The sequence below is a fragment of the Antechinus flavipes genome, chromosome 4, assembly GCF_016432865.1.
Source record: "Antechinus flavipes isolate AdamAnt ecotype Samford, QLD, Australia chromosome 4, AdamAnt_v2, whole genome shotgun sequence".
NCBI classification, from domain to species: Eukaryota; Metazoa; Chordata; class Mammalia; order Dasyuromorphia; family Dasyuridae; genus Antechinus; species Antechinus flavipes.
The window spans coordinates 323,522,631-323,544,115 of NC_067401.1; the positions used below are offsets into that span (position 1 = coordinate 323,522,631).

Below are 21,485 nucleotides of genomic sequence, written 5' to 3' on the forward strand. Positions count from 1 at the left end.
TGGCGCACCCTCGGGCCCCCACGCAAGCAGGAGGACCAGCCTGGGCGGAGTCTCGGACCTAGGTGCGGCCCCCTGGGAACAGGGGCGGGGAAGTGGGTCAAGTTACTTGGGCCTCCCCTTCAGTCAGGCCTAGTTCCAGTTCCCTCGCATCTTTTCGAAAGTTAACTCCAACGCCCGTGTCCGAGATGCCTGACCCAGACCCTGAGGAGGAAGTTGCTGAAGACGCCCCCGCCCCCGAGACACCCAACTGGAAGAGCTTGGAGGAGGCAGCTCGGGAGGTAGTTACTGACTTCAATTTAACAGAGGGAGCGGCAGGGCGCGGAGGAAAGCAGTGACTCAGGATGCCCAGGCTCCAAGGCCTGGAATGAGGAGCCAGTTTTCCTCCCAGCAGTAGGTGGGATGCGGTGAAGCTGAAGCCCATTCTAGCCTCCCAGCTCTTAGAACACCCTGTCCCGGAGAGAGGGAGGGAGGTGGATTTCAAACCCGAGGGATTGATAGCCAAGAGAACATTAGCATCTTGAGAGGCTGGGAAGGTCTGTGGGACCAACGCTTAGAAACTACTATTTTGGGGTCATTTGAAACATATAATCAAAAGTTCCCTGGCTCACAATTTTAGCAAAAAGTCACCGTAATTTTAGTAAAGAAATTATTATATAAATATCATAGTCATTGTTCTTCTAAACAATAATTAAAAACAACCTTATCTTGGAAATGAAGATTCCAGCATTATCTGCTGTAAAAAATTAAAAAAAAATATTTCCCAATTGGTTGCAGGCAATTATTATAGGTCTTTGAATTTATAAGGAACACGCAAAACAGTCTAGTCTCTATTTTTGTCTTAGAGTGTGAATTCTAAGCAGATTCAGAAGTAGGCCAACATTATTGTTAAATTTGAGTTGTTAGAGTTTCTTTATTTTTTTTCCCCACTTTCCTTTAAGCCTGGTAGTTATGAAACCCGGGAGTATGAACCTGCTAAATGGGTCAGTACCTCGGTTGAGTCAATGGACTGGGATGAAGCTGTCCAAGCTGGCTTTACCAAACTTCATAATTACATTCAAGGAAAGAACGAGAAAGGTAAGGTGGTTCATGTTACATTCATATGAAAGGGTGACTCAGGAATAGGTCTAACATGGTCTTCAGTTTTAGTATATAAAAGGAATTATTTGAATAAGCACCCAGCTTCGTGGAATATGATAAAATAATCATCATCAATATTGTCAGCTAAAATTGAAGATAGACACGAAGGACTTGGATTCACAGCTTATCTTAGACACTTGTTAGGTTATCCTGGACAAAAAATTCAATTGCCTTTTTCTTCCTCTTTTTTTTTTTTTGTTTTAATTTTATAGCCTCTAAGATCTCTTCCACTTCTAAATCTATGATCCTATGTAGTTGGTTCAGCAAAATAAAGAATAACCAGTAAGATACAGTTCTTACCCTTTTCAAATTAAGAACGTGGGCCTTAGTATCCTCATCTGTAAATGAGAGAATTGTATTAAATGGCCTATTAAGTTTTATTCTTACTCTAGCTCTGTAATTCTAAGCAACTGAGTAAATTTTTAAAAATATCCTCATTTATTTCTCTTATTTGGTAATAGGGGAAAGCCAGTAGTTGAAGGTAACCTTACACTAGGTAATTTCAGAACATGGGGGGAAGGGATGCTGGTTGAATAAAAACTCTTTAAGATATAGGTGAGAACAAAGCTGGAATAATACCCTCTTCCTATCAAGACTATGACTATAAAATGCTTCTTCAGAGGTTTTTCTCATTGCTTTCTCTTTATTTCTGTTTAATGAATTCATTATAAGTATCTCAAAATACCCATCTGATCTATCCTTTCCTAATGTTTCAAGGTTATCTAATAGATTTGATAACCCCAACTGCCAGTAGCATTTTATGGGAAATAGAGCAAATTACTCTGTGTGTGTGTGTGTGTGTGTGTGTGTGTGTGTGTGTTGTGTGTGTACATATTTAAGGATGGAAGTTTCCTTTAAAATTGCATATTTGTCAAAAAGTATTGAAGATCATTCTATTCAAGAAAATTATAAGCAAATAAGATGAGAAATAGCTACATAGAAAAATACAATAGAATGTCAACTTATTCTTTCTCCTCTCTTCCCATTTGTAATCATGTCAGAGGTAAAGATAAAGATGACTACCCCAGTGACAAGCTATGTGGAACCAGGTTCAGGGCCATTTTGCCAGTCTACAATTACCATTTCCTTATATATCCCTGCTGAACAGCAATCTGATCCACCCAAGCCTTCAGAGTCAGATGTCTTTATTGAAGACAGAGCTGCAATGACAGTGTTTGTGCGGTAAGTGGGAGGTAATTTAGCTCTTTGTACTGATAATTTCACTTGTGTGATACAGTTCTGATGCAACTTGAGACTTATGAGGAAAAAAAGACTAATATATTTAAACAGGCATTTCTTCCATATTTAGAATCAAGTCAAATAAATATTTATTAAACACCCACTATGTGCAAAGTACTCTGCTAGAAGTTGAAGATATAGAGATTGAAAAAGAATTTATATTCTGTGAAGGAAGGAGAGGTTTACATATATTCTTAATTAAATACAAAATATATACAAATTAATTTCAGGAGGGAAGAGCATGGTATCACGCTGTAAGTATCAGGAAATGAGCTATACAGTAATGAGTTAGCATATTATGAAGAGTATTTGGAAAGAAGGTGGGAATTCCATGAGATAAAGGTAGAGAAAGTACAGTCTAAAAAGAACCACTTGGGTCCAGAAAAATTGGAGCGTGGAATGATATATAGTGGGAAGGGAGCTTGTTGTGAGTAGGTACCCTCAGGACAGAAAAGGTACATAGATACCAGTGAGGTATATCATGATGAATTTATATTGTGAGGATTGAAAAACTAAAGGATTCCAGTCATCATTTTGCAAAGACCAATAGTGCAGTTGAGATAACCTACGTTCAAAAATAGCTGCAATATAGTGAGTATAAAGATAAATGCAACAAAAGTTGAAAAAAAAAAGTAATCTCTCATCTCTGGCTGAGGGATCAGAAAAGACTTCCTAGAGATAAGATTTGAACAGAAATTTCTTTCCAGTCCAGTTAAATTATATATCAGAAAATATTATAAAAAGTTGACTCTTATTCTCTTGATTTATTTCAAATGTAATACTTAACTTTTAGTAGCTGAAGTGTGACTCTCCAACTTTCAAATGAACTCACAGAAATGAAATTGTAGTTGAAAATTTTTTTTGTCAGCTCACATAGTATGAAATATATAGATATACATATTTGTATAATAAGGTAACATTTTATTTTATTACATATTACCATATTATATTTAATTGCTTTAAAATAATACCTAATATTAGACTTGTGTGTATTTGAAAACTTGGAACAGAGTTATAAAGCTGTGCTCTGACTTTTTTACTCAAATGTTGCCTCTAAGGACAGTTGGAGAGGTGAGAAGGAAAGAGCAGAAACAGGCAAATGATCTGGTCTTATAGCTTTGATCCTATGCATATTTCTCCAGGATAAGATATAGCTAATCATGATCTCATTTTTGGTACTAATTGTTACTTATTTTGATTGATATTTTAGGTATTTCTAAGTATTTCTCTTTACCTTCAAAATCTACTACTCTATTATGTGTAACTAGTAATTGTTTGACATAAACATGTAAGGCAATAAACACTTGAGAAAGTTAACTGCATTTACCCACATTTCCTCTGGTTTTTATTCCTTTCCCCTCATATATATCATCTTAAGCATATTTATGTATTAGCAGAGATATATAGGATGCTAAGGGAGGTAGTGGGTGTGAGGGCTTGCTGAACCGTTTTCAGGGACTGCTTATCCACCTTTGGTGTCCATTCAGTCACCCAAATCTCACCTGTGGCTCATGGGTAATGACCACACCCCAATAAAATTGTCTTGCAGAAGGGTAAACCACAGGTTTCACTTTTCTTTGGTGGAATAGGTGGCTGAGAACAGTTTGTTCCAATGGCCATGAAGGCAACTGAAACAAGTGCTGTGGAATGCTTAGAACTTGATCAGATACCAAGGTCATCCACTGCACCCCAGGTCATTGTCAATTATCCTGATTTTTATCTTGCCACTGAACTTCTATGACTCTAGGAGAGGCTGACAAAATTACTTTGTGTAATTCTGCTCACTTAAATCCAGTTCAGTGATGTTTTTGGTTCTCTTCAAAAACATATTAGCAGCCCATTTGAGTTTAGGGAAATGATTTTGCTGGCTTAATATGAATATTTCTATTTCTCATATTTCCATATATTTTGAAACTTAGAAATGTAAGGTTTTTTTTAAATCTTCCTTTTATTATTTAATTTATTTATTATTTAAAACTGGAGAACCATTCCCAAAAGGACAAATTCAATATTGGGTAAATGTGTTTCATATGTATATCTCTTGTCACTAGCTGTCTTTAACACAGCTCTTCTGTAGAAAAGGAAGGAAAAAAAACAACTGTCAAATCCGTTTCATTTTCCTGCTCAGTTATCCTGCATGTTTTTAAAGGCTTGAATGTAGATGATGAAAACATTAAAAAAAAAAAAACAAACAAACCCCAAATTGGCATGTTATTCACTAGAGCATGAATTAATTGCCTTGGAGAGGGACTGATTAATTTTTGTCATGGTATCCATAACACTTAGCATAGTGCCTGGCATATAATAAGTGCTTTTCAGATGTTCATTGCATTTTGCACTTTGTATATATAGAGATATTGGAATATGGACTGATGAACGCTGCTTCTCCTGGAACTGCGCCCCCATTACTAGTTTTCTTGATTCTTCAGGGGGAACAAGAGTGAATAATTAGTTGACATGGAAGAATTTACTAATTTTGAACTTTATTTTTAAACACTTATATTAATCCCCAAACCTGAGTATATGACTGCTGTAACTAAGCAGTAGTATTCAAATTATTCATGTTTCTTATTTTTCTTCTTTACAGGTCTTTTGATGGATTTTCTAGTGCTCAAAAGAACCAGGAACAACTCTTGACATTAGCAAGCATTTTAAGGGAAGATGGAAAAGTCTTTGATGAAAAGGTTTACTATACTGCAGGCTATAACAGTCCTTCTCAGTTGCTTAACAGACACAATGAGGTGTGGTTGATCAAGAAAAATGAACCTCCCAAAGAAAATGAATAAAAACAAATTATGCTAAGGGTGAAAGTTAAGTTCTGCTTAATGTAGACTTTAATACTACTGTTAAGCAAATTGCTAATCTAGTAGTCTCTTCTATATAAAAACACTATCAACTGAGTTTTCTTATGTACCTTTTCCAAGCCTGAATGTCTCAGAATAGCTTGGCAGTTCACAATTCCTGCTAAAAACACTTAATCCATTTAATGGTAATAGTCACTTCTTTTTCACTTGAGGATTAAAGGAAATATCTGCTGATAACTTTTTTCTTTTCTAATATAAGTATTTTTCTATTATTGCCTTCATGAATAATACCAAACTCTCTTCCACCAGTGAATTTCTTAAAGATTTTACTATCTGTGGATAGTGCCAAGCTATCAGCCCTGAAGATCCCAAGTTCCCAATTTTTAGTAGTTTATTAATATCCTTAACTTCCCATCACTGTATACAACAGTTCTCTATTCCATTGTTAGCTCATTTCTACCTACTTTCTGAAGGGCTGTGGGTTCAGAAAGGCCTAAATTAGAGATTTCTAGCCCTTCTTTTTTTAACTCAAAGTATTCTATTTCAAAGGATATCTAAATTACTTTAAAATTTCTCAATTAACAAAAAATTTAAGAATAAATCTTAATTTACAAAAAAAGAAAGTCATGAATTACTTTTAGAAGGAAATAGTAAAGAATTCAAACAAATGCAACACATTTCCCCACCTTGCTAGAAATTTTATCTTTTTCTATTGTGCTGTTACAAATTTCAATCATTTCATATCATCTGAAGAAATGATTGATATATGATTCCGTAATGGACTTAAAACTGCATTTTTGCTCAGTTTAACCATTTATTCTTATAGGTTTTTGATCATACAATTTCCTTTTAATAATAAAATGATAATTTCAAGTATGACTTCTAGTTTTTGAGATTGGTATTTTTAGTTTGAAAACCCAAATCCTTATTTTCCAGAGGTATTCTATTTAATTTGAATTATTTAATGCTTCCCATAATTTTTCAGTGTAAGGGTCAACCTGGATCTTTCCACAGGAAAAGCTATTGAGATTCCTTTTACAATTGGCTAGCATAGTGAGTATAGTAGTGAGCCTGGACTGAGAAATAACTTGAGTTCAAATCCAGATTCAGATACTTACTAACTGTATGGCCCTGGGTAGTCATTTAACCTGTTTGCGTCAGTTTACTTTCTCATCTATAAAATGGGTATCATAATAGCACCTACTTCCCAAGTGTTGTGAGGATCAAATAGCATAATAATTGTAAAAAGCTCTGAGTAAGCACCAGATAAATGTTAATTATAAGTAGTTGTATTTACCAAAAGTAGTCTAAAAGTTCATTCCCTAGTGAATAATTCCTTTTATTGCTACCAGTGAATAAACACAAATATTACTGGGATGTGGCTAATTCTAATAGGCAATTTGTAATCTGTATATATATTCACATATTTATAATGTGTATATGTGTGTGTGCATATACATATACAAACACATTATAAATATGTGAATATATGTACAGATTACAAATTATATATGTATTACATGTGTATATATATATATCTCTATATATATATAAATTACAAATACACATACACACACACACACACAAACATCTGCATAGACACACTATCCTAATTTAAAATAGTATTTATTCCTAATAAATAGTAAGATCCTATAAAGTTTACATACGAGAACAGGAAAATACAAATTTTTCTATTAAGTACTTAGATTATCCAATTTAATATTGAAAAGTAATGAATAATGCTGTCTGGTATTTTTGAGCTTCCTAAAATGATCTGCTTCAAACAGTATCCTGAGGGACAAGATTGTAAGGTTGTACTAGCAATCTCTCCAGGTTATCCAAACCTAGTCCCTTTTATCCCTTATAAGATAGAGACTCACTTCTTTCAGTCTATCCTACTTATCTCCATACCAGATCATGGATAGATTTCTTTTATTTCAATTTTCTCATCAATTCTATCTTTTTCTTCAAATGGGAATAAGATTTGAAGGAAAAAACTTTCTCTAGCATAAGGTATAAGCACAAATATCATAATTGGGAACTGATGGAGAATGAGACATTTGCCCAGTCTTGCTTATGAGACAGGTTATAATATATACTTAATTTCTTATCAGGTTGTATTATAGATATTAGATATGGAATCCATACATGAACACAAATATTATACTTCTCTTATGTTTGGCTGAAACAGTCCCTCTCTACCCTATAAAACAGGAAAGTTTTCCTGTATCTTCTGTAAAACATCTTATAAAACCCTTGTGTGCTTCATCTCCAGAACCCCTGTTACATAGACAGTGATTATCCTTAAATCATCCAAAGCATTTTTTCCCTGTGTTTAGTAATGGACTGCCTATGGATGAGAATAGGAGTTTGTGTTTACACATATATATGGGAGGTAGTTGGGGGTGAGAGGAAAAAGCATCCTTGGTGTTACCTTTTTTCCTGCCATTGTAATTTATCATGTCAGTTGAGTACAAATGATTAGCATAAGTCCCACCAAAACATCCCCAATCTAAAGGATAGATTTCAAATATCATGCTAAACCCAGAATGGCACAAGAGTAGAAAGCTAAGGTTGGACCAGTGAAGATTGGGAAAGAATACTACTTCCAGCCCTTGCTAGAGAGTGACTACTAGCAAGGTACTGAAAGTTTTTGAACCGGGTTCCTTATCTATTAAATGAGAATAATAGACCACTAGTCTCTTAAAAGGTCATTGTAAAAAGCAAAAGAGATAACATAAATTATTCTTTAAAAGTAGTGGTTAGGGTAGAGATCAGAGGATGCGCCTACTGAATTAGTGATGTCTATCCTATTATTCAAGTGATATGTCAAATAGTCATTTATTCTCAGCTTTTCTTGTAGAGCCCTATGATTTTCTATTCTCTGTAATTCAATGTGAAGAATCTTTCACAACCACAGGATCAATCTGGGACTATTTGGCATTTAAAAGGTCTTAATGCTGGAGGAGAGGGTTGTCAGATTTGTCTTCGTCCAATTTTAGTGGCACTAAATCAAAACAAACGAAAAAAAAAGGTTTGATGTTCTTAAGATAACCAAGAATCCAGGAAGCTAGCTACTCAATGCTACAGAGAAGATCTTAGAATATCTAGGATAGGATTAAGGACTATACTTGTGATTTTATAAGTATAGAGAATTCTCAGCTATATGGTATAACTATACCAAAGTAGGTGGACAGCTTCTCTGCAGTCACAAAAAAAAAAGAGTTCCTGCTCAGCACGTTGTAAAGATTGTTACTTGTCCAATATCAAAAAGTCAGTATCATTCAGAAGCGGGAACCTAAGTCTTCCCAGCCCTGATCCCAGTTCTCTATTCATCACACTTTGCTGCCTTTTGCATACCTAAAATATCAATTAAACCAACGTCCTTGTTGTCTTAAATTCTCTATATACTTGTAGAAGATTCCCCTGTCTCAGCAGAAGCAGCAAAGTGCGGCTAAATGTTTCCATTATGTTATTTATATTTGTTATGCATAATATTTTATTTGTTCTTTCCCACATGTATAGCACCTACCAACCCAGTGTTTATGGCCTTTTCTGGATCCTCATTGTTAGATTGTCTTCTCCCACTGGAATCTTCTGGTCTCAGTTGTTGTTATCACTTTTTCATTCAAGCAAAACATCTGATTAGTGTATAAAATACAACTTGCCCCATTATCACACTATCTTGTGATCAACACATTGTAGGAAGAAAATGTTAAAATATTACTTTACTTTGTTTTTATTAAAGCAAGTTTAAATAGCATTTTTGTACAATTTTTAAAAATCTGACAATCTCTTAATGAAGTTTGTTATCAACTTTACCTTCAAGGTAGTTAATTTATTAAGTAGTGGATTCCAATATTCAGACACTTCTGATCTTACAGAAGATTGCATAAATTTTATCATACATAGGAACATTCTAAGTATTCAGACCACAGAACCCTTATGCCTTATGTGGAAACATCATAAAGCAAATCTATTGTTGAATAATATCAGGTCCTGATGGTTTCTCAGCTTGAAATAAAACAATTCTACAAAAGATAGAAGGAGCCTGAATACATTCTTTAGGCTATCCTCAAAAATACATTGGGTTTCCTGGTATGACTATGAAGTGCCTAGGGTAGATATGTTGGAGAGATGTAAAAACATTAGTGCAGATCCAAAAAGTTATTTTTATATAAAAGACAAGATAACAATTGGCTGTCTCATTTTATTTGAGCTAAGTATCACAGCATAGATCCCTTGGATCCCTCTGCTAAAAATTTTATTAGTGAAGGTCCTGAATTTACATGACTAACAAAGGAGTTCAAAGGATAGGGAAGGTGGAAGAGGTAGGGGTCACAAGCATATTTCCCTAAAATAAATAAATCTACATACTTTCTCCCATATACTAAAAATGGATAAATTCTAAGATGGGGAAGATTAAAAATGTAATTAACAACCTTAGTTATTTACAGATAATATAAAAACTGCACAAGCCAATTAGTATAAAATTTTTTGTTTTTAAATTTAAAAACTTCCTAGTATGGCTCAAGAGCTCAATTCAACATGCCAATTCCAGCTATTTTTTCTTTACTAAAAAGAACTGTTGTTTTCTTCTAAGTATCATTTCCAACATACAAGACAATTAAGATAGACCCTTCTATGTTATTTTAAAAAAGGAATATTGCAGACAGCTTAGAAAGAAACAGCCATAACTTATTCTTTGGTATGACCAAAAGTTACCAAATATTGACATTTCAAGTGATGAGAAATTTGCCAAACAGAAACTAAATTCTGGCAAAACAGAGTTTTAAAAGGGAACATCTCCACCCACAATTTTGTAGTGCAAGCTTTCAAATTTAGTTTTGGAAATAATTTTATTTATAAACAGAAAATTCCAACTCTAGTAGTATATCATTTATTCTGATTCTTCTCTTTTATTACCACTAGAGTCTTTTTGCATATTTACAACAAGTCATTTCAGTTTTCTCCAAGGTTGTCTAAATTTCTATTCAAGGAGGAAATTCATTCAAAACCACACACACCTTCTAAAAATTAGGCTGAAGGCTGTATGAGTAGGTGGCTGCATAGCAGCAGACACCAAGTTTTAGTGGTGCCATTTTCACACACTTTTGTCACTTTTACAAAAAAGAAAAAAAATCTTTTTTTTTTCCCAGAAAAAAGTACCTGAACCAATGACTCCAGCCCTTTACCAGCTTCTCTGTATTAACCACGACATGCTTAAAATCCAAAAGCACCCATGCATCTATATTCATATGGTTTGTTTGATTCCTGAATTAGCAATGCCGCCACCTCTCACCAGCTGTGGACTTTTCCTGCTTATGGAACTCACTAAACTTGATAAATATACTTCAAAAGCAACAACCATATTATGTCCCAGAAGCTTTCTGTTTACCTAGGTTGACCTCTTTGCTCCTACACTTTCTCACTAATTAAAAGAAAAAGACTCCCCAAAAGCACATAGACCTTTATGTGCCCAGCACCGAGGAAAAGTGTTCCCCAGAGGGACTTTCAGAAGTTAAGCTTTGACTTGCTTTTAAGCCAGAGGGCACAGACACCATGTAAGTCCTATAGACCTTCCTCTACCATGTGGAACCAGCAATGATCTGGCACTCAGCACAGAGAGTGTAATCAACACTCAGCAAAGTGAATGGTCTCACCCTGGGATTACCCCTGGTACCCATACCTTATCCTCGTGCCTATTACATGGAACACGAAGGTGAAAAGCATATTTGTCCTCAAAGCCTAACTCTCTTCCCTTAAAGAACTTCTACACTGTCCTGATAGAACCTTACTATTCGCCTTATCCATTGCATCTAAATGGTTAGGAGCCTGGGCCTCCTTGGAGCCCTGCTCTTTAGAATTGGGAAGTTCACTTGTGTCCATTGGGTTCCCAGAAAATCCATCCATTTCCTTCTCCCTCCCAACTCCTGAAGTCCGATGGATTCTGTTCTCTGTGGGCTCCATTGCTTCTCCTTCCCCCTCAGAAATGACAGTCATAGGGCTGCTCTGAATCCGGTTCCTCATGCTGTACCTGCTGCTTGCTGCAGAAGGCGGCGTCCGGCTCCGGCCATACCTCGTGCCAGAAAAGGACAGACTCCTTGGCATCAGGCCTTCGTTCTTGGCCCACTCTTCCTGGGCCCTCCTGTTCTTGTTTGGAGAACAGCTTGAGGGGCTGTCAGGGGTGTCTGGTGAGGGCTCTGACCTGGATCTGTGAAACCTTGGGTCTGTATTCTTCAGCATCTCCGCTGCTGACATTCGAGAGCTGGCATCTGTCCGGCTTCCCTTTTTCAGCAGCAGAGCTTTGAAGTTGTCACTGCTAGTGCTACTCTTACGAATGCTTCTCTGTATTGATCCCACTTGTTTAAGGGAAGCCAGGTTGGGGGCAGCACCAGTGGGTGTCACAGGGGGTGATGGAGAATGGTTTCGGGAATGATCATCGTCAGAATCCTTCCGGCCAAGGACTTTCCGTTTAGACCTGAAATGTAAGAACAAATGTATTAAAATAAGTTATTCTACTTGGGTTCACAAGGTAGCAATCAATAACCAGACATTCTCAGTCACTGAAGACTCAAACTGTCATTTGAGGGTTTTTTTGATAACAATAATAATAGCAGATATATAGGTAAATAAGTATGCATATATATGTAATGGTTTCATGGTTTACAAAGTGTCTTATGTATATAAGACTTTTGGGTCACCCTGTATTATCTCAATTGATCCTTACCACAAACCTGTGATGTAGGTGATATTACTATCCCTTTCTTACAGATGAGAACATTGTGACTGAATGAGATTAAGTTGGTTTGGCCAAGCTAACAAAGCTAATAAATGGCAGTGTTAGGATTCAAACATTAATTTAAATCCCAATTTTTTTAATACTAAAAAATTTCTTTATTCAAGTTACATATAACTGAGCCTCATGGTAATATAATGCAGATCATCTCATCTTTCCTTCTCCAATTCTTTTCCAATTTGGTTTCCAGGCAAGACCAGGACAGGAAGCCAGTTCTTAGGATTACAGATGTGAAATTACTGAACCACACCAGAATTCAGCACCTAATCTAAAAGTTCCTAACTACTCTGGAGTTCTGGCTTAGGGGATTAGTTTTAGTAACATGTTTACTGTATAAATCAAGAACTGTTGCAATGTAATAGTTAAACATAAGGTTGAAATACAGCATCAGGCAGGAAACTTAAATAGATGATCAGAAAAGTCCTTTCCATCCTAAAATTCCAATAACTAAGGAAAACAGACACAATGCTCTTCTACTGCAGCATGCTCTGTGGAACAGAAGGGGGTGTGGGGAGGGTGCAGAAATTATTGCTGGCTACCAAGCAAGGATTTGTTGCTTATGTAATATCTTCTCTACATTCTTTTAAACCAAAGAGCTGGAAAATGTGGAGAGGAAAAGTAGTCCAGTAATATCTAAAGTAAAATAACATTGAAAAATTTCAAAAAACTCTTGATTAATGTCACTGGTCTGATTTAAAGGACTGATGATGAAGTGTATTTCCTACCTCTTAATAGATTAGTGATAAACTACAGGTATGTAATGTGACGTGCATTTTCCAACCTTTTTCTGATTACATAAAGTGTTGAATGGTTCTGCTTAATTGTACTTGTTTGTTACAAGGGAAGGTTTTATTGGAGGAGAGAGATTTAGTCATTGGGAAATAAGTGATATAAAAAAAGAGCTTTTTAAAAACATTTTTAAAAGTGGCTTAATTAGTGAAGAAACAATGATTCAATTAAAAGCCTGGCTGAAGAGTAGCCAAGAATGGGAGTATCACCAAGAATGGACTGACATTAGGAGCTGCAGAACCTGACACTAAAGTTCACTTAATTGTACTGAACAAGGCATTGATATGGGAGAATTAGCGTTAAGCTTGGTCCAGAGTTCATTAATAGTCTACAAGGAATCTACAAGGTGGTCCAAAAACCATTCCTGGACCCTGAACCAAGCTTAAGACCAACCCCATATCCCAGATTAGTGTCTTATTTAGGACAATTAGCCTAGAATACATGATTTTGGGAGGGAAGAAGGGAGCAAGGCAATCAGGGTTAAGTGACTTGCTGAGGGTCATATAGCTAATAAATGTCAAGTGTCCGGTTTGGATTTAAACTCGGGTCATCCTGACTCCATTCAAGGCATGACCTAGCTGCCCTGAATTTGTTTTTAATAAATATTTTGTAACTATATTTCAATTATGATTACTTTTTTTTGCAATTCTATGGATTTTACCTTCTGCACATTATTCTAAGAAAAAGCCTAAGGCTTTATTAGACTGTGCTAATGACACACAGATCAATTTTAAGAACCCTTGTTGGAGATCATTAAGATTATAGGGCAACATCCTCCCATGAATTTAATGACTATACTACCTAATGACACATTCCTTCCTCACTGTTTCCTCAAAGTGGCATTGTCTTTTCTATAAAACAATGTTAAGTGGATATGCAAAATAAATTTGCTGGAAAATCATGGATCTCACTTTCTAGAGGCTTTTTCTCTCCTGTCCAATGTACCTAACATGTTTCAAACAAGTATCCAGCAAAACCTAATCTGTTATTTGATAAATGTTATTTATATGCCCAATAAATATATGTATTTCAAATAATATTTTGCTATTTTTCTTGCAGAAAACTGTTTTAAGAAATATAATATTTCAATTTTTTTTGTTCAAACAGTTTTAAAAACACAAATAATTTCAATAGGGTTTCTCTAGTTACAACATTTCATTGTTAGCAGGAATGATGGTTTCATATTCCTTAAAATTGTTCAATCAATTAATAATCAGCAAGACTGAATTCTCTGCTCAGATTACATAATGCTCTAAAATAAAGCACAGCTAGATCCTACTACTTTTAGGTTTTGTTTTTAAATCATTCATTCAGATTAATGGAATAGTTGGAAACACACTGAAATTGAGATCAAAGATTTGGATTTGAGTCTTGACCAACATGAATTAACAACTTCTGTTAATTCTGTTTCTTTAACTATAAAATGGATATAATGTATACAAAAGTGACTTCTCATAGTTCTGAAGAAAGTATTTTATAAATTGTAAAGCCTTACATAAATGTGTGCTAAAAGGAATCAGGATTTCCTAATATAATAATTTACTTATAACAGCAGAGATTGCTTACTGCCTAGACAATAAGATTGCATCATTTTTTAAAGACTAAAAACATAATGCATTAGTGGAATAGCCAATGCCTAACCATTCAAACTCAACAAAAAGATTAATACTGTATATGTGGTTTTCAAAAACCAAAATGGCTTTTAAAATCTACTTAGATAGCTAATATTGGCTTAGAAATTATATGCTTCAATAATTGTGAAGAACTTCACACTTCCTTGGGTGCTCTATTTTCCATCTGGCTTTAAATCTAAACTTGGTTGATAGGCATTATGAAATTCTTCTTTGAAATCTGTGTACTCAGAGAATCAATCTTTCCTTCTCTTTCTTTTTCCTCCTCCTTCCTTTCTTCCTTCTTTTTCTACTTTCCTTATTTCCCCCTTTCCTTTCTTCCTTCCAATATAAAATTTGGATTCTGTTTTTAAAATATCAACTATTATATTCATATCATTTAGATGAATTCTAATTGTTCCTGCTGATAAATTACAGCATGACTATGCTACTCTTGAAGCTGACAATACACATATTTATTATTTTTTAATCACTAATTATACTAAGGATATATTTGGTCTTTTATTTAGGTATCTATAACATTTATACAATGTAACAAATGCTTAATCTTGTTTTCACATCTTCATATGCGAATGAATCATTAGGAAGAGAAACATTTTATTTTGGTGCTTACTTAAAGCCAAGAAAACAAATGAGAAGAATACAGATTTAGAACTAGAACAGATTTTGTAAAGCATCTAGTTCAACTTTCTCACTTCAGAGATAAGCAAACTGAGATCCAGGGTGATGAAGTTATTTGTCTGAGATCATATTGATAGCAAGAGATAGAGCTGGAATTTTAACTTGGTCCACAACAGCAAAACATGCCAGAGACTTATGTCATCTTCTTAGGAAAAGTGCACAATTAAAATTACTTTAAAGGTCAGAAAAAATCCAAATTAAGCAGTAAAATTGCAGCCTTTTTAACTCTGGATTCAATGTATTTTGCTGACTTGTGGGCTGGTTATTAGCGCCATTAGTTTTAGATCCAGAGCATGCTTCTTCTTAACCAAGGTTGGAATTTGGTAACTAAAGAGAAGAGGAAATGTTAGAAGATAATTTTAATACCTACTGAAATTTGTTGCTAATGGCTGGATCTATGGGTGAAAAAGCATTACTTTGCAATTGAGAAGATCTGAGTTTGGGTTGCAATCTCTTCTCATGATTTTTAAAAACATTTTTACTCATTAGTTTTAATGTATAAGAATATTATTTTGGTGTGCTCCAAAATGGGATGTGTTTATGTTATATAATGTCTTGGATTAGGCAGAACAGTACCTTTTCTCCCATGCAATAGTCTTTTCAGCAAAAGACAATTCATATAATGTCAATTTACAACACAGAAAACTGAATACATGTATTTAATAGAAGTTCCTTGTTCTAAGGCACAATAAGGAAATTGATGTGGAGTTACTAAAATATTATGATATACAGGGTCATCAGGAAGCAAGAAAAAATGATATATTGAGTACAATTTCAAGTCTAATATATTTACTTCAAAAAGTACAGGCAAAAGATGCAAAAATTGAAGCACTCATTAAAGTATGCCAAATTATGAAAAAAAAAACAAACTCTGAGTCCAGTAGATGGCACTAGCAGTACATCTCAAAATACAAATTTAACATATTATTCTGTCTTTCTTTCTGTTTAAAGATAGCTTTTTTTTTGATACCTGAAATTTACCTGAAAAAAAAAAATCAATTTGGCACAAAACTAAAAATAAAAAATTCTAACCTAAAGACAGGAAGTAAATAATATAGCAAAATACTAATTTCATTCAAACCACAGAATGTCAAGACATTCATTCCACATCTCATCCTTGACCGGATTATGAAAATTTATAATCCAGCTCTTGTCATATATTTTGTCATATGACTGACAATTGTTGTTACTTGCCAGTGTATGTCATGCTTGCCAGGAGGCATGTGTTGAATCTCTGTCCCAAACTGCACCATAAAAGCAGCAGAGAGTAAAGGAGTTGGAGGGAAAGAAGGAAATGGAAATAGAGACACAGACAAAACCAACAGTGAAGTTAGTTAGGCAAAGAATCACAAAATATACTGAGAGAACCTCAAAAAACAATTTTACAACATAGAATTTAAAGATAATTTAGATTACCAAGAGAAACTTTGTTTTTTGGATCACAAGAAATATAACATAATTGTATTATCTTGATTACCAGTAATAGGGAGATATTAGTCAGAAATCTAAGCAAGATTCTTGGATTTTAATTTTTTCTAATATAGATTGAAACATTTAGAGAGGCTAAAGTGGAAGTTATCATAAGTACTTAAAAGAAATCAATTTTTATGTACCTGTGGATAGCTGCAAAAAGATCTTCTGTGGTCCTGGGTCTACTTGGAGTTGTTACCTCATCACCCCCATCTTCCTTAAGGCTACTGCATGCTCCAGGGGAAGTACATACCATCTCAGCCTCACATACCTCAACTGCAGAAGATAAAGAATGCACATATTTAACATAGGAATGATTTAGAATTTCAATCTATTAATCTAGTAAATTATTGCTACTCAAAAAATGCAAAAGCCAATGGATATAGGCCCTGTGATTTATAGCATGATTTTCACTAACAGAGGGAAAATGGTTAGGCGGGCCAACTGAGGGGGTATGACAGACATTAATAATTCCCATGCTCTTTTCTGTTGAATGATACAAAACTCCAATGCCTCATTTAAATTTTTAAAAAAATTCTTATAATTATCACTTAGCTACCAGCACAAAAATGCTTTACGCAGCCAGCTATTCCCTACTTAATTGCTTTGACTGAGGTTGTTTTTAATCAAATTAAAAAAAAATTAGAAGCCTCTACAAGAGATTGTAGGAACTCTAGGCAACATTTTAGTGCATATTTCAATACAATCTTATACTACCCTTGGTCCTAGGTCTAAAAGTCTCAAACTCGATTGAGTTTAACTACACATTAGCAAAGAAAAGGACAAAGAACAAGACTTACTATTTCCATCCTCTAGAGAAGGGGGATTGCCCAAGTTACCACCAGTGTCTTCCCTGCTCTCTGTCTTGCTGCCTTCATCTGAAGTGCTTGGCTCCTCCTGCTTGGAAGCTCCTTGAGCTGGTGATGCATCAGGCTGTACCATATAGACATCCGCTTGCACTTCTGCAAGGAAGGTGGATCCTGCAGCTCCTCCCTCTGGCACCAAGCTTTCCAAGTCTGCCTCGGCAGAACCAGGTCCTATTGCAAACCCCGCTTTTGCCTCTCTGCCATTCACATCAACCACCTCTCCCCTGGCTGAGCTGCTGACACTTTCATTCACTTTGGTTGTTTTCTCTGCTGTGAAATCTACGTGCGGAGGTGGCACGACAAGGAACAGTTTGGGTTTCTTTGAAATAGGAGGTGGTTTCCTGCTGGGTGAGGAGCCATGTGTCTTTTTTGGAGAGCTGGGATGCTCCTGGTGCAAGGCAGTCCTGAGGTTGGGAGATTCCTCATCCTGCCCAGAAGTGTGCACCCCTTCCTCAGCATTTGTTCCTGAAAAGGATACTTCAGAGCATGGTACAGGATGCACTGCATCTCCATGCCTTTGAAGGGAGGAAAGCTCAGCTGCCCTGCTATGATGACCCAAACACAAGCCCTTTGCAGGAGATGAAAGCGTATTTTTAACAGGGACATCCTGGGCTTTGCTGCTGTCCACTCCATTGAGGCTCTCTTTGTGTTTCAAGGCAGAAGGTGGTTTTAACGGACCCTGGGGAACCACAGAATTATTTTCCTGAGATTCTGTTTCAGAAGCTGGTTTGCCTGGCTGCACTCCTAATGTTCCTGGGGGCTTTTTTACCGGCCTCAACCGTACCATCTGTAATGCTTTAGTGGTTATTAGGGGCATTGGTGGTTTAGTGGTTTCTTCCTGGTTGAGAGGCTGTTTTAATACAGCACAAGAAGAATCCTGCTGGCTACACTTTTTAAAAGAAGGCCAAGATTCTTTCATCAACTTGGGGTCAAGAGGTGGAGCAGGTGGAGGAACTGATGAGGGAAAAAGAGATGAAGGAGGTGGTGGCAAGAAAGCATCTGAATCTGGCGTACTGAAGGATGTGGGGGGAAGAGGAAAGCACGTATCAGTTGGAAGGAAAGAAGAAGCAAGAATTTCTGGTGGTGGAGGAGGGAAAATGGGGGAGTGCTGCACGGTGGATGGCTCCAAAACATCTGCCAAAGGAGGAGGAGGAGGAAGAGGGGAATGATCAAGAGTATGTGGAGGTGCTGGAGAAAGAGGAGGAATGGCTGAATCCAACTTCTTCATATTCACACTACCTTCAGTTGAAGTATTAGAAGAAAGGGAAGTTGAAGATGAAGAGATAGATACTGAAGAGATCAGAGAGGATTTTCTTTCAGGCACTTTGGGCTTCAACTTTGATTTTCCGTTTCCTGGTGAGATGGATTTTAAAAACACAGGCACTGGGGTAAGCGCTGTAGGGGTATTCGACTGACTAGAATAACCACTAGATGGGGAAGTAACCCTGTGACACTTCTCTGGGGAAGTGTTCTTTGGTTTGGCCAGTCCACTAGACCCCTGGTGAATGGGCGCTCTGGACCCATCCTGGAGGTGGCTGGTGGAAAAATCACACAAAGGGGCCACAGCACTAGGTGGACATGTTCCTCCAGATTTCCCCTGATCTTCCTGTATGCCAGTGTAGTCAATATAATAACCCCAAGGATCACCATACTCTGACTTGACACTGCTTGTGTCGCTCTGGGATGGTGTGACTGTACAGAGAGAGTACACATTTGGGGCTGTGGCAGACACCATACTGCTGCTTGTGCTGACTGTGCTCTGGCTACGGGAACGGAGGAGCCATGGATCCTCGTAATCACTACAGGGGCTCTGGGAAGGGGAACTGCTATCTTTACGCTGCAGATTTAATTGCAAGGAATGCTGGAGGGTAGCAATCAGAGTCTCATTGAGCACCTGCCCATTGGGCTGGGATTTTTTCTTAGGGGACCTTCGAAGAGAATCTGTTCTAAAAGGTGGAAGGGGAGGTTTCTTCGCTTTCTTTAAGGAAATGTTTCGTGGCAGAGATTTATTACAGTATTGTGTCTGGTCACCTTGGTTTTTCTGGGCTTTCCCATCAAAAACATTAATCACACTGTGCCTGGGGTTCCCAAAGCCATCACTGCTATTGCACGGTTTTCCTGATTTGAGTTCAGAGTCCATATGCATGGAAGTGTAGAAGCCATCATGGTCGGAGTGAACTGCATTTGAGTCCTCTTTGACTGAGGTCTGGTCTAAACTACTGCTGCTCATGTTACTAGCGGGAGTAGAGTAGCCAGGAGTAATACAAAGTGGCTTGTGTGGGGATGCCCTCTCATTACCTAAGGTTTTGTATTCCCAGGCCTCTGTGCTACCATGTGCTCTATCACCTGAATAACTAGACTCACTCTTGCCATCACTATCCTGGGAATGGCTTAGAAAATTCAGATTGCTTCTGCAGTTATAGGCAACATTTCGGGACCCATTCTCCTTGTTTCCTGGAGTGTTCAGAGAGACATCTGAGCCACAGAGGGATGCCATCATGACCACATTGCTGGTCTGTGAATGTCGGGTAGAGCTACTCTCACTCCAGTTACCACTGGAAGACTGATGATCATCTTTTATGGCACTGGTGGTGGCAAGATTGTCTCTGGACTTCATTGTCTTTGCATAAGATAACGAGCTGGTGATTTTGCTGTCCAACTGTCCAGTATTCTGGACTGTGTGAATAGCAATAACCTCTGATGATGAAGAAATTGTGGCATTTGCTATGAGGCTGGTAGAGTAAGTTGCATGAGGAGAAACAACACAAGCTGGGCTTATTTTTTCACTTTCATAATGCCTCAACTCTTCAGATTTGGGCCGTGATAATGTCCCAGGCCTTGAGATACATCTCATTTGCTCAAGGTTCTCATCAACTTGCAATTTATCCATCTGGTAAGAAAGAATACTAGCCAAGTCTTCTGCAGGGTTAACAAGATCTTGTGGTGATTCTAGTGGATGATGGGATACCCTTGTTCCAGGGCGAGGAAGACTATGGAAACCTCCATCACTGTAGAGGCGTGAAGGAAACACAACTCCTGCAGAATCACTCATCACCGACATGTTCCCTGATGAGATGGAGAATTGGCTCATCTGGGCAGCAATACCTTGACCTTTTTGGGCCCTTATTCTTCTCATTGAAGGAGGCACAACTTTCACTTCATCAGTCTGACAACTGGAATCCCTGGTTTCAGAACGCTGAATGACAGACCGATAGTTGTCAAGCCTTCCTAAGGTGGAATAGTGGTCTGGGACATACATAGAGTGACCACGGAAGTCATTCTGGCTAGTGGCAGTAGCTGGAAAGAGAGCAGAAAAGCAATTATTACTTGAAAACAAAATTACAATTGTTTATCACCTTTTCCTTAATATACATACAGTATAAAAGCCATTTGCCCAGATTTTGGGGCAATTTAACCAAATATCCTCCTGTCTTTGATTTTTTTCCCTCTTTCCATTGACATTTAAAGCACTTCAAATATCTGTTGGCAATCACTGAAAGAAAAAAAGCTCTAGTCATGCAATTTATCTTATTTTTCTTTATTTTCAAATTCTCTAATGATAGATTAAGCACTATGTACAAATCTCAGAAACCAAAGCCCTTTAAATTCTACAAAGATAGTAAATATCCCACAGATGATTTAAAAAACCTAAATGAAAAAACCTTACATGTATTTCTAAACCTCCAGGATAAGGAGAATTAGTTTGCTCTCCTAGTTATAGATAGGGTTGCTTCTGGTTTGTGACCCTCATTTCCAGAAGTGGTTGAGCCATAATTGATTATTTAAGTGCCATTTGTGAAGCATATTGGCATGAATAGTGTTAATATCATTGATATTATATATAAGACGACATTCCTGAGGAAGAAAAATGTGATTTACAGACCCATCTGTGTTTTAAACATTTTCTTCCCATCTTAAACCATAATCATCTGTTGGTGACATTCAAAATTTCAATAGCAATCTGTTGTGCTATGGACAGAAAGCAGTGACTTCTGGTGGGGCATAAGGAATAGGAATAGATGAAATCTTGCCAAGCAAAGTTCTAATCCAATGAAGAATTTTCCAAATT

The 21,485-nt window shown here is 36.7% G+C and overlaps 2 protein-coding genes across 3 annotated transcripts in view; one reads left to right on the forward strand and one right to left on the reverse strand.

Annotated features, from left to right (window-relative positions):
* The first annotated feature begins 88 nt into the window (after positions 1-88).
* On the forward strand, positions 89-6,059 carry HEBP2 (heme binding protein 2). Its single transcript, XM_051997841.1, has 4 exons — positions 89-278; positions 939-1,074; positions 2,139-2,319; positions 4,964-6,059. Exons 1-4 carry the CDS (start codon positions 186-188, stop codon positions 5,160-5,162), a joined length of 609 nt encoding a protein of 202 aa, XP_051853801.1. The 5' UTR covers positions 89-185; the 3' UTR covers positions 5,163-6,059.
* Positions 6,060-8,895: 2,836 nt separating this feature from the next.
* NHSL1 (NHS like 1) overlaps positions 8,896-21,485 on the reverse strand; it is a 250,760-nt gene continuing 238,170 nt past the window's right edge. For both annotated transcript variants that reach the window (XM_051997842.1, XM_051997843.1), the window contains exons 6-8: positions 17,351-20,713; positions 16,694-16,826; positions 8,896-11,661 (exon numbers count right to left, since the gene is read on the reverse strand). In XM_051997842.1, the coding sequence (XP_051853802.1) occupies positions 10,929-11,661; positions 16,694-16,826; positions 17,351-20,713 (4,229 nt within the window). In that variant the 3' untranslated portion in view covers positions 8,896-10,928. The remainder of the gene's footprint in view (positions 11,662-16,693; positions 16,827-17,350; positions 20,714-21,485) is intronic.